Consider the following 13,597-nt stretch of genomic DNA (forward strand, 5'->3'; position numbering starts at 1 on the left):
AGGTTACTGTCCTGCAACTGGGGAGAAAAGAAAACCCTTGTAGTTTAAAATAATCTAGTGCATACTTCTCAAACAGGCAGAGCTGCCAGCCTGACTTTCCTGTTGGGGAGAGAGGGGATTAGAGCTGGCGAGGGGATGGGGACCAAGGGAGTGGTGGGAGAAAGGCTTTTCTGTTAGTAAAATGGAGAAACTTCTTAGACCCGTTAGCCAGAGCAACAGGAAGCCTTGAACCGCCCAATGACATCCCAGAAATGTCCGCTTGTAAAAATTACATCACACCTTCACACGGAATATTTTCGCTTAATGATGTTTTTCTGGGCCGTCTGCAGAAGATCACCTCTGGTCCCCAGTTCTTACTCAGTGACAAGGACAGCCAGCTGGGAGTTGGCATTATCTATCAGGGTCCATCCCAAGGAGTCCACCGTCCACACTAGCATCTTAGGGGCCTCTAGCTGAAACTCCGGCGTTTTCATTGATAACGGGTTTGTGTCACGTTGGGCCTTTCCTTTCTTTTGCAGTCAGAAAATGAACGAAATTACCACATCTTCTACCAGCTCTGCGCATCTGCTCAGCAGTCAGAATTTAAGCATCTTAAGCTGGGTACGTATGTGGCGAGCAGCAGATGAAAGGTTTCCTTTCCGAAGGCATTTAGATCCTCAGTTAATTTCTTCTTTATTATAACATAACTTAAAAAAAAACTGTTTTGTCAGCCTGGTGGCGGCGACACACACCTTTAGTCTCAGCAGGAGGCAGAGGCAGAATTTGAGGCCAGCCTAGTCTTCAGAGTGAATTCCAGGACAGCCAGGGCTACACAGAGAAACCTCATCTTGAAAAACAAAAACAATTTTATCTAAAAACATAGGATGAGCTTCAGAGCTGAAATGAATGCATTAAGAAAAGTCCACTGGGCCATCTGTGACACCACACATTGATAATCTCAACACTCAGAAAGCAGAGGCAGGGGGATCGCCACAAGTTCAAGACCAATAGCAATTTATAGGCTACCTAGGACTATATAATGAAACCCTGTCCAAAAAAAAAGAGGGGGAAAAAAGGGAGAAGAGGGGGGCAAACTGGGATTATATCTCAGTTAGTTGAGTGCCTGCCTAGCATATAGTATGCATGAAGCCCCAGGCCCAGTCCCCAGCCTTTCAAATACCAAGCTGTGTATGTCTCTAACACCAGAGGTGGAAACAGAAATGTTAGAGAAAAACCCCCAGAGCTTTATCCTGTTTTTAAGCCCCTGTCAAATGTGGGCCCTTGAATGAGGTCTTTGTCTTCCTGATTCTCAGCCTGGGTTTCTATAAATCCTTGTAAAGTGTCTGGTAGAGCCCGTTAAGCGTGAACCTTTCCTGTTCCTGCTTCTTCCTCCTCCCCACTCCCATCTCTCTCCCTCCCTCAGACAGGATGTTATGATGTAGCCCAGGCTAGCCTTGAACTTAGTCCTGAGATGCAGAGGAAAGCCGCTGTGCCTGGCCATTTCTTATTTCTGACAACTGTGCGTGTCCAAACTTCTGAGTTGTGGGTGGAATTAATGACCCTCTCTGCTCCAGGGAGTGCAGAAGAGTTCAACTACACGAGAATGGGCGGCAACACCGTCATCGAAGGTATAAATGACAGAGCTGACATGGTGGAGACGCAGAAGACCTTCACACTGCTGGGTAAGGGACACCATGCTAGCCAAGGAAGTGCACACTCTCAGCACATAGAAGAACGTGACTGCAGGCCTGGAGGGATTACTCAGTGGTTGGGAGCACTGGCTACCCTTCCAGAAGACCCGGGTTTGATTCCCAGCACTCAGCTGGCAGCCCACAGCCACTTCCAACTCCAGTTTGAAGGAAGCTGAACTCCGAGGGCACCAAGCATTCAAGGGTGCATACACACAGAGGCTGGCGCACATACACATAGAACAAATACAGCTTTAAAATAAAGTACGTAGTTGGCCCCAGGCACTGACTTGGCTCTGGGCAGACCCGGCCCTGTACACAGGCCTAGAGTCATAGACACAGTTTCCAAAACTGTACGGAGAAGCAAAGGCCATTATCCTGTCATCTGCTAGGGCTGCTACTGGCCAGGGCCACCACTGGGCTGTGTGCGGTGTCAAAGGCCTCACTCAGCCAGAGACTGGGGTAGAATCTGCTGTTTCTAACAAGCTTGCTCCTTGGGCTGGTGCCTGTTGGGTGCTCTCTCCACGAATTGCCCAGGCACGGCCATGTTAGACACACGGATCCTGACTGCTGCCCCCGTTTCTGCCGTTCTCCAGCCATTTCCTTCCTTTCTTGCAACAATCATTTCTGGCTGTTGTGACCCTTGGTCACACCCCAGGCTCCAGGATGGGAGTGGCACACCTATCCCCTGGTGACTGATCCCTGCCAGGGTGGCATTGGAGAGATGCTGTCTCAGGACAGATGGTGACTTCCTGAGGTCTGAAATTCGTTCGTACATGAAAGGCCTGGTGGCCAAGAGATTTGGCTGGAGACCATGAAACGCTAACCCGATGCTCCAGATTCTGAGGTTTCCTTTGCTTTTCTCAGCCAGCCGGTTATTTATTTGTCATTTGTCACATCAGCCACCTGCAGGCTTAACAGGCTCACCTGTCATTCAACTCCCAGACTCAACAGAGCTGAAATGCTGTGTGGCTTTGGTCTGGTGTCTTTTGTCTTTGAAGCAGAGAAGGTTTTCAGGGTCTTGAGATTGCTTAGGAATCTGACCTCCCAGATGACCCAGGACCCCAGGTTTTCTCCACAGGAGGCTTAGGTGGCAACAGCTGCTCAGACCTGTTATTGTGCTGGACAGCAGGGATGATGCTGGCGTCCATTCCAGTCTCCACCCAGCATGGGCCAGATGGACGTGTGATGGGCATGGACAGCTTGGCCCCAGCATCTCCCCATGCTCACAGGAGTGCCATAAACATGCATGGCTGCATCCTGATCAACACAGCCCGGTTTGCAGCTGGCAACGAGACACGCGGTCCTCCTAGCAGCTGGCTTGGTTTATTTTCAGCACTAGGAAGTGGGCCAATTCCCCCTAGTCCACATGCATCAGTCAAGATGCTAGGTTATTGTATGGCAAGGTCAAGACAGGATCAGAGGGAGAGTTTATTTATAAAAGGACCAACACAGAGAACGTGGGTGATCTCCAGGCAAGCCACCAGGGGTAGCAGAACTTGGCATCTTCAGACTCATTGTTGTTCTGTGAGCCTGAAAGGAGACAGGTAAAATCAGTGCCAAGCCAGGAACATATACCTCTGCCTGTGAGGCCACGCTGTACAGAGGAGCCAGGAGGAGATGCTCAGAGAATCCCCCTGCTCTGCCTTCTCCATATCCCCCTCCTCTTTCCCCTCTTCCTCCTCTTGTTCCTCCTGCTCTTCCTATTGGTCATTACCATCTGGGTTGTCATAGTTACCACACTGTCTTTTGTTGTCATCATCATTGTCATCCTCCTCCTGCCCCTTTTTCCTCTCATCCTCCTTTATCTCCTTCCAAGGCTCTCCATTAATCAGACCCATCCAGAGACCCAAAGACACAAGAGCCCATTGCCTTGATCCACATGGTTGGTCTGTGGGGATTAGGGGGACAAATGGAATCCTTCCATCACCTCACCTTAAGAAGGGTTCTGGGAGCTCGAGAGCAAAGAGAAAAGAAAACCTTTAAATTAAGTATATAACATGCCCCAGAGCGTAGTCTCCTGGGAATTTAAAACAGCTGTTTAATAGGAGTTGGTTTTGTTTTTGCTATTGTTATTTTGTTCTGGCTTTTGTTGTTTTTCTTTGAGATAGTGGGGGTCTCATGTCACCCAGTCTGGCCTCAAACTTGCTGTTTAGGATGATCTTGAAGTTCTAATCCCCTGCCCTCGCCTCCCTCCCGAATGCCACAATTACAGCAATGTTCCGCTATGTCTGGTCTATGTGATGCTGGGAATCAGGTCCCAGGTCCCCTGCCTGCCAGGCAAGCACTCTACCACCTGAGCTCCATATACCCTCAACCCCAGATACACGCTGAACTCTCCAGCAGCCTGGAGTGCTCCACTGGCTGCAGCGTTCTTATCTAGGGAAGAACCTGTGAGCAGCTGTCACTAAACCAGCTTCTCACCCCTGCCCCATGACAAACCTCTTCACACCCCTATCCATGACAAGCCCACTTCACACCCCTGCCCCAGCTCCCTGGCCCTATAACTGGAGAGTCTTGGAAGAATCCAGGTGCTGTGTCACGGAGCACAGGAGAACGGCAGTGCCCTGACTTGGGGAATGTTTGCTTTCAGGTTTCAAGGAAGATTTTCAGATGGATGTCTTCAAGATTCTAGCTGCCATCCTGCATCTGGGTAATGTGCAGGTCACCACCGTGGGCAATGAGAAGTCTTCCATCAGCGTAAGATTCCTGTTCATGTCCCTGGGTGTGTAGGTCAGCAGGCCACAGCTTATGGCTCATGGCTCATGGGCCTTTATGGATGAGCACCGGCCACGGCTGGACCTGCTAGTCAGACTTGTTTAGCAGGAAAGAGGAAGAAAGGTTGTCTTGTTCCCTGGTCATGGTGTGCGTGCCTATCGTGTGTGTGTGTGTGTGTGCGTGCGTGAGTGTGTGCTGGGAGTGTGTGCTATGTGTTTTGTTTTGTTTTGTTTTTTTTATTTAACAACCATCTATGGAGCCTATCACATGGCAGGGATTGTCATAAGCTCTGTGAAACAACACCAGTCCAAACAAGAAGCCCCGACCTCAGCTGTGATCTGAGTGTATGGTGGGGAAGCCTACCACAGGCTGAGGGTAGGCAGCGGGGTCCCCCACTTCCCTCAGCTCCCCAGCTGTGACTGGGGTGTGCTTCCTCTCCTCCAATGCACAGACTCACAGAGCCTCCCCCCGCCGGTATCCAGACCTCACAGACCTTACCCATCCTCAGGTGACGGGGAGAGCTGAACATCAGGTGATTGTGTCTCCTCTCAGAGAAGCAGGCCTCTGCCCTTCTCCTCTCAAACTCCCATAGAGTAAACAGAGTTCCCAGCCAACAAACACGGTCACGCTCTGTCACACCGGCTTTGCCATGGAGGCAGTGTCCTAGAGAGGGAATAATCCTAAGTCTCTTAAATTTTTAAATGTATTTTTATTTTATGTGCATGAGTGCTTTGCCTGCATAGATGCCTGTACAGCCGTGTGTGCCTGCTCCTCCCGGGAGGATAGTAGAGAGTGTTGGGTCCCTGAGACTAGAGTTACAGACAGCTGTGAGCTATTGTGTGGGTTTGGTATGCAGGCCTGGGTCCTCTGGAAAAGCAGCCAGTGCTCTTACCTGCTGAGCCATCTCCCCAGCCCCAGTTAAAACTTTACAAAAGATGAGTCCTGTCATTAATTATTGGTTTTGGCTCTGGTACAGACTACCGTTAGTTTATCTCTGGAGCTTAGAATGCCGGACAAACTGAATTTGGGTAAAGCGCTCCTCTTTAGTGGCAGCCTGCTGCCCCTGTGTGGAAGAGCAGAAGAGCAGCCCTTCTAACTGAATGTTTTTACTCCCGGGGTTTCCTAGAGAGGAGGCCAGGCAAGGCCAGAAGGGAGTGTTGTGCTGGTGTGATGGCAGTCGGGAGGGTGTGGGTGAGGAGACAGGAGCGGCTTGGGTTTAGCTTTTCACCTCCACTCTCTGAGCATTTAAAGGGCAGTCGCTGGGTGATGCTGCCTCCTTTGGGAGGAAGGGTGGAGTCTGGTCACATGGAACCACACTCCCTGGTGAAGTGACAAGAGATGGAGGCCGCACGTGCTCGTTAAGGCCAATTCCATCCCTCCCCCCCGCCCCCCGCCGCATCTGCAGGCCACTGGGGGCATCCCTCACGTCCCGACTCAAGAGAGAAACGTCATTTTGTGTATTCAGGAGAGTCCCCCACCAGCCCCGGCGTCAGCTGCCAAATCTGTCTGGTGACGCCACCTACGCACCTTCCGGGAACCCTGGACACGTTAGGTGGGACAGCGTTGGTGCGCAGTTCTGTGCCGACCGACCGGGGTGTGACTGGAGGAGGCCCAGAGGTGGGGGCCCACAGCTGTGTGTGTGGGCGGAGCCTGCCGGCTGGCTCCAGCATGAAGAGCCAGGTCTGCAGATGCAGACCTCAGTGCAGCGGGGAGAGCGTCACCAACCGCAAGGCCTGGATATCTCACACAGCTTCTCCACTCTTACCCAGACTTGGCCAGGTCGGGCAGCACTGACTTGGGATGGCTGGGCGACCCTGATGGGGCTTGTGTGTGTTTGTGTTGTTTTGTTTTTTTTTTTTTAAAGGAGGATGACAATCACCTGAAGGTGTTCTGTGAGCTCTTGGGCCTGGAGACTAGCAAAATGGCTCAGTGGCTATGCAACAGGAAGATTGTAACTACCTCAGAGACTGTGGTAAAGCCCATGACCAGGCCCCAGGCCATCAATGCCAGGGACGCGCTGGCCAAAAAGATCTATGCTCACCTGTTCGACTTCATTGTAGAGAGAATCAACCAGGCCCTGCACTTCTCAGGCAAGCAGCACACTTTTATTGGTGTTTTGGACATTTATGGGTAAGATTCTCTTCCGTGTGCCTGCCTTTCCTCATCTAAACGTCAAATGCCCTGTTATTTTTAGGTTGCTTCCTTCCGCTTGTTTTGCAGGATTTGAAGATATATATATATTTTTTTTCTGTATCATATGTAGAGATGTTAAGCACAGGTCCTAGGTCATGGTGTCCTTTCTTTAGAGTGCATTAAATAAATGACAAACAAGCGCTAGGCAGATTTTCCAGTGGGTAAAGCACTTGATATACAAACATGGGTTCGGATCCCAACACCTATGTAAGAGTCAGGCCCAGCAGGGCACAGGGAAGGCAGAAGATGGCCAGCATAGCTGAACTGATGGGCTCTAAGTTCAACTAAAGACTCTGTCTCACAAAAAAAAAAAAAAAAAAAATTGGGCTGACAGCAATACCATGTGTGTACATGGTATGAGCGCATACATACACATACGTGCTCACAAACATACAATAAGTGCAAAGCGAATAATGGCCAGCAAACCTCACTGTGCAACAGGTCCAGTGATAAGTGGTTTCCTGCACTTCAAGCCACTGCAGAGACGTAACAACCACGGCTTGGAAGAGCTAAGCTGTTCACAGCCGGTCCTTTGGGGGGGGGGGGGGGGGGTCCACTGCCTTCTCCTGCAGGCCGCTGAGGTGCAGAGCCCAGAGGATACATACCACCCTGGGGAAGTGCCACTTAGAGCAGGCTGACATTCTCAGTCTGTCTGACCTGCTGTCTCCTTCCCCTCACACCTACACTGCTGTCCTTTCCTGGGTGATAAGGGTTCTGGTTCGCCCCACCCCTTCTTCAATCGCCCCACCCACCCCCCCCCTCTTCAATCGCCCCACCCCTCTTCAATTTGCTCCACCCCCTCTGCAATCGCCCCACCCCCTCTTCAACCGCTCCACCCCTTCTTCAAACAGCAGGATGCTTGGGCCACTTTGGAGTTTGGTCTCATCCCTGTCCTGTTTTTCTGAGTCCAGGGTCCAGCTCCTGCTGAAGGTGCTTACAGAAGGCAAGGCGGAAGCTTTGTGGTTGTTGGAAACTGGCCTCTCATGCCCCCGTTTCTGCCCCTCTCCCAGGACTACACCTGGCTTCTCGGTGGAGCACTGGGAAGATTGTCCCATGAAAGACTTTGTAGTTTCCACCAACTGGGAACTCTTCTCCACACAAAGGGAGGGGCCTGGTCCTTCACACCCCTATTGCTGCCCACACAGAGAGAGAGAGAGCAGAGGGCAGAGGGGCAGCGTTTTGTCCTTTAACTTTACACCCGGGTAGAGAGCCAGCTGTTCCACTACCTGTTCCAGGTAAAAGGAGATAAGAAAGGGAGTTACTGTTTAATTCGGATCTTAAGTGACTACTCATGGCTTGCAATTAAAACATATCAACAGTTTGAAACTACTAATATACTACGGAGAAAGGCTAGTAAATTATTCGCCCTATCTTTTTAAAAATATTTATTTATTTAGGTATATGAGTGCTCTATCTGCATGTACACCTGCAATGCCAGAAGAGGGCGCCAGATCTCATTATAGATGGTTGTGAGCCACCATGTGGTTGCTGGGAATTGAACTCAGGACCTCTAGGAAGAGCAGACAGTGCTCTTAACCACTGAGCCATCTCTCCAGCTCCTATTTACCCTACCTTATCCTAATAAATAATTTGAGTAACCAGTAAAAAAAAAATGTTTTTGAGTTAAATTGGAAAAAAATTAGTAGCCTGGTTTAAAAATCTTACATTAAGATAGGAAGTGACTGTTGTATTTTCTTGAACTTGCCTTTTAAAAAGAATGGACTCTTTTAGGAATATATTTCCTCATATTTTTTAATATTTATTTTATTTTTATAACTATATTTATATGTGTATTTGCATGTGGGTTTGTATATGTGTGAGCGCTGATGCCCATAAAGTTCAGAAGAGGATGCCAGCTCCCTGCTGAGTGGCAGATCTTGTGGCCTAGGGTGACTCTGACCTCTAGGTTAATCAGGGTCCTAACACGTGCTGTAGCTTCTGAGGGAAACTGAGCTCTGCTTACTCTGAACATGACAATGGCTGGCAGGAGAGGTGAGCCTCCCTGAACACAAGAAAAACTGCAGCTTTGAGGTTCAACCCAGAAGGAAAGGGAAGGAAGATCTTTGATCCCTGGGCTGCCGTGTGTTAAACACGTCTATGTGTTAATATTATGACCAGGGTCTGAGGTTAGACCTCTGGCACATGTTCAGAGCCACCTGCAGGACCTTTTCTCCAGGATTCCCAGGACAGTCAGGTGGAAGAAGTCACCAAGGCATCTTGAACTTTGAGCCCTGGTCCCAGCGCTAACCATTGTCACAGACAGGACACTTGTGGCACCCTAAGTCACGGGAGCATGGGTTGAAGCTTCAGCTCACAGTGCCTAAGAAGAATCATTTGACAGTTTGCCCTACTGTGGGAAGCCCTGCTCTTATTGGCCTTGGCCTGAGGTCCCTCCAGGTCCAAGCCAGCCCCCACTTCAAGTGCTCTGAAAACGGTGCAGGTGCAAAGAGTGCATACAGCCAGCTTCCGGTCACCCTGGTGCTGTCTGGGAACCTATGGTGGGGGTTGGCAATGACCCTGTAAGACCAGAGCCATGAGGGACAAAGTCTTGGGCGTGGGGAGGAGGGTGGAGGATGGGGACTCAAGCTGCCTTTTGGGCACCATTTGCGGTCTCTTGGGTATCATCGTGGTCTTTTGTACTCTGACCCTGAGGCAGAGTTAGAGCAAAGAGGGACTTCTCTTCAGGCCTCCTCCCAGCAGGGTGCTCACTTGGCCAGGAAAAGGACTTAGTGCTGCCTCCTTTGGAAAATCAGCTAACGTGAAATCCTGGCCCGCTTCATGTATGGCCACAGCTAGCAATAAGTGAGGTGGTTCCTTAAGGCAATCTTGTTTGTCCCGGGCCCTAGGGGGCTCGCTGCTGTGCAGTGACCACCCAGTCCCCACTGATGCCTCTTGCCTGGCTGCCCCAAGCTCCAGTTTACAAGTCGCACGTAACCCTGGAAACAGCTATTAAAGCCTGAAAACAAGGCAGGGATGTGTGCCTGCTGGGCTGAGGTATTAAGTGACCTCAGAGTTCAGTTCCAGAAACTCTGAAAGCCAGCCTCAGGAAGCCAGAATTGTCTTGTCTGCCCTTCGGATGGGCAGCGGGAGGGGGGAGAAGTGTTCTCCCACCAAAAGCTCAGGCGTTACTACCTCAGTGCTAAGCCCGGAGACACTGAGCTAATAGTCCCCCAGCCATTTGGCATTCTGTGGAGCAAGGACAGTAGCGGCGATGCTTGGATTAAGTGATATGCCTCATGTGACAGGTCTGCTGGAACGCCCGGCTTGGGAAAGGTCAATCCCATACAGTGAGAATCCTTCCAAGGGACAACCAGGGGTAAAAAGGAAAGTTTGTCAACTGACCTCCAGTGTGATGGGAACCGGCAGCTTCCAAGTAGTTTAAACTTGCCGAAAGCGTAGCAAGCCCTGTAAGCTATGAAAACGGCTTAGCTGTACTGGGGGCGTCGGTCCTGTGCTTGCTTACGTTTTAACTGCGTTCAACTGTGTTTCAGTTTTGAGACCTTTGACGTGAACAGCTTTGAACAGTTCTGCATCAATTACGCTAACGAGAAGCTGCAGCAGCAGTTTAACCTGGTAGGTGAGTCTTTGCCTTGCTGGGGCCGACGCTCATTCCTCTGTGTGCATGATCGTGGGATGAGGCACAGTCCTTTTCTGGCTCCTCCCGCAGAGATCCGAGGATGCACGGATTGACCGATAGACGAGTTTTTCTTGCTAGATAGAACTATACGTTGAGTTACTGTGCCACTTTGTGGTTGTGTCTTGGAACTGCACCCCCTGTCTTTGTCTTCTCTTTTGAGCCAACTGGTGATGATTTCCTCCCCATCTTGTCACTGCTTCCTTCATCCTCCAGGAGGAGCCTGAAGCAGGCCCTGGGGGAGCCTCCTTGCCATCCTGAATGCTAGCATAGGTTTTGCACACTGGCTTCATAGCCGGCATCCTCTGCGGCTGCCCTGCCCTGGCTGGGCTGCTGCAGGGGCTAAGGAGGCCACACTCTCGTCCCCAGAGAGCAGCAGTGGCCCACAGCCACTGAAAAAAGGGACTCAAGGAGCTGCGCTCGTGGCTGGCCCAGACCTGGCACATGGGGGGGAGTGGAGAAGGTGTCAGCCAGACCCACGGGAGACTGACTGCTTGGTGGCTCTGTCCCTGGGAAGGGGCGAGCCAGTGTTCAGGGCTCTTTCTGAGCACAGAGCAGACCTCCTTCCGAGCTTGCGTCCTGTCATTCCTGCGCTCTCTTTGATGTTGTGTCATTTCTGATTTACCTCCGGGATCCCCCAGCACGTCTTTAAACTTGAGCAAGAGGAATACATGAAGGAAGACATCCCTTGGACTCTGATAGACTTCTATGACAATCAACCAGTTATTGACCTGATTGAAGCGAAAATGGGCATCTTGGAGCTGCTGGACGAAGAATGCTTGGTAACTTTCGGAATAACCGGCTTCTCTTTCAGCATCTGAGTAACTGCAGACGCACATACCGTAGAACGTCTTTCTTGGAGCTATATATGTAGTTGTAATGTCTTACCCATTTGGTTGGATATTACCTCTGAGACACTAATGTAGCCCTGGAACCCTAGGGGCTTGGGACCCTCCTATCCTTAACACAATTATGCTCCACTTTTGAGTATAAATTAAAAAAAAAAATGAGGACATGACACTCCTAGATACGGTGGAGAAGAAGGTATATTGAGGATGAATGGGGAAAAAAAATAAAAAGAATGAGAAGAAGGAACATGAGTGCTCCTATTTATGGCGGAGGAGAAAGTTTATTATAGATATGTAGGAGAGCATAGTCAGAGGCAGGGACCCTTGGGAGAGTCCAGAATGGACATGACCCTCATCTGGGCCATGTGAAGAGAAGGGGAGGGAGAAGGGAAGAGAGGGGAACCGGGTACAACAGCCAGGATGTACAAAGGTATGAAGAGAGCAGGTTACCAAAATGGCTAGATCATATACAGAAGAGCTCCCTGGCCCCTGGGCCAGCCAGGAGGGCCCTGTAGCAGGAGAGACTGAAGGATGCTGGGAGAACCTGGCTGCCAGGTCTGCTTTGACATGTTAAATAGGCACCTCAGCCATTTGTCTGTGGTTTCAAACTTAACAGTGGACCTGAGGGAGAGAACAGCCAGAGGCATCTGGAAGGGTCCTTACTGAAATGGGCCATGGAAGAGGAGTTGGGGGTAGGACAGGAGAGAAAAAGAAGAAGGTTGGAGCAGGAGAAGACTCAAAGACCAGAGAGACTGACCTGCCATGTAGCCTAAAGGGATGGATTATAGAGGGAAGAACAGCCAGGGGTGGAGGGGAGGACAGTGATGCTCAGGAGCTGGAGAAGCTGAGGGTATGGGGCAGGATATGCCAGCCAGGATGCCCCTGTAGCAAGTACTAGTTAGTAGGGACTGTGGGAGACTAGTGGCAAGAGCCCACTTTTTAATAGGCACCTCAGTTATCCATCCGTCCTGAGGCTAAGACCTAACGGGTTATCAGGCACAACCCAGAGGGTGACATCCAGCAAGGAGGTGATCTCCGAGGCCAGCGTGCAGACAGATGTCTGGGCGTACAGTGAATGGCTCCGCTGGGTACTGACTGCTAACAATGTGACAGCTCCCTTCTTCCTGGTTCTTGTGAGTCACCAGGAGGGGGAGGGGAAAGCCAACACCATCTGATTCCAGAGAACCTCCGGGAGTTGTCTTATTATTTTTGCCCCTTGGGAGGAGCCAGTGTGCCCCTAGAACAAATAATCCCCAGGAGAGTATGAATGGACTTGAAACAGTAGCTTCTGACACTTGAGCAGCCATTTCTCCCCCCCCCCCCCCCCCAGATTTATTTGCTTAAAAATAATGATACAGTATGTCAGGTCCAAAAGAAACAAGACAAATGGCTACCTGAGGTGCCTGTTAGGTACAAAAGCCCATGCAAGCTTCCAGGCTTACTCAGTGCCTGTGGCTCCCCTCAGCTCCTCCCATGCCATCCCCTACCCTAAACTTCTGCAGCTCATGGGCTTCCCTTTTCCCAGCTTTTTATTCCCATGGTGCATTTCAGTTATGCACTCCCCTCTCTTGGTCCTCTCTCACACTCCCCCATCTCTCTCCTTTCATGGCCTGGTCCAGCCTGCTGACCATACTCTATCCACTACCTTCTCTCCCTGCTCTGGACCCTTCCAGATGCCTCTGGCTGTGCTCTCCCTCATATCTACAATAAAAACCTTCCCCTCAGCCATGCCATGGAAAAAATCATGTCCTTGTTTTTATACCAATAGTGAGGACATCTTGGTAGTTGCTTTCTGGAATTCTTGGTTCCGTGGTTCTTCCTGATCACATTTCCCAACACTGCCTGCCCATGCATTAGCTCTTGCAGGCATCAAGCCAGTGTTCTAGAATGTTCTGGAGGCAGGAGTGTAGAGGCCAAGGCAGACTTCAAGTATTTGTAAGTACTAAAGTATTTCCTAAGGTGACATGGAAGTCATTGAGGCACGATGAAGTATTGAACTCACTCTGCTTGGGTTGAATTTAACTAGTAGTGTTTAAATGTCAGCATTTAAAAAAAAACAACCAAACAAAAAAGCCAGGTTTTTCAAGAAGCTTAGTTGGAGGAAGTACAGTCTTGGTTCTGGGAGGCAGAAAAACCAAATGGAATCTGTTTTCCCTGAGATGGGGGCAGGGAAGACACACACCTATCCTTCCCATCCCCCTGGGAATGGAGTCAGGCTACCATCCCATTTCTCTTTCCTTGAATTATGAGGCTTCTGTGAGGCAAAGAATAAAATACTGCCTACTTTGCATTGATGCAGGTCCTCATTCGTAAGTCATGAGATGGCCGCTTCCCTTTAGAATATTTTGGTCTTCTAAAGGGACTCTGGTATAGCCATTTAAATACTGTGATAAATATTTCATATGTTACCATAATGATTATTTGTCCATAATTTTAAAAATAGCTTATCTATAAAGACTAATTAGGATAAAATACGTGAATGCTTAGAATTGTTTGGAGCAGTGGTTCTCAACCTGTGGGTCGTGATTCTTTTGAGG

The 13,597-nt window shown here is 50.0% G+C and overlaps 1 protein-coding gene across 4 annotated transcripts in view; it reads left to right on the forward strand.

Annotated features, from left to right (window-relative positions):
* The window catches only part of Myo5c (myosin VC), a 71,112-nt gene that overhangs the window by 19,731 nt on the left and 37,784 nt on the right, over positions 1-13,597 (forward strand). For 3 of the 4 annotated variants that reach the window (XM_055598580.1, XM_055598596.1, XM_055598604.1), the window contains 6 exons: positions 519-600; positions 1,554-1,661; positions 4,261-4,367; positions 6,250-6,515; positions 10,070-10,151; positions 10,854-10,994. In XM_055598580.1, coding sequence (XP_055454555.1) covers positions 519-600; positions 1,554-1,661; positions 4,261-4,367; positions 6,250-6,515; positions 10,070-10,151; positions 10,854-10,994 — 786 coding nt within the window. The remainder of the gene's footprint in view (positions 1-518; positions 601-1,553; positions 1,662-4,260; positions 4,368-6,249; positions 6,516-10,069; positions 10,152-10,853; positions 10,995-13,597) is intronic. The other variant, XM_055598588.1, reaches the window with a different exon arrangement.

This window comes from Psammomys obesus, unplaced genomic scaffold, assembly GCF_907164565.1.
Source record: "Psammomys obesus unplaced genomic scaffold, mPsaObe1.curated_primary_1811, whole genome shotgun sequence".
Taxonomy (NCBI): Eukaryota; Metazoa; Chordata; class Mammalia; order Rodentia; family Muridae; genus Psammomys; species Psammomys obesus.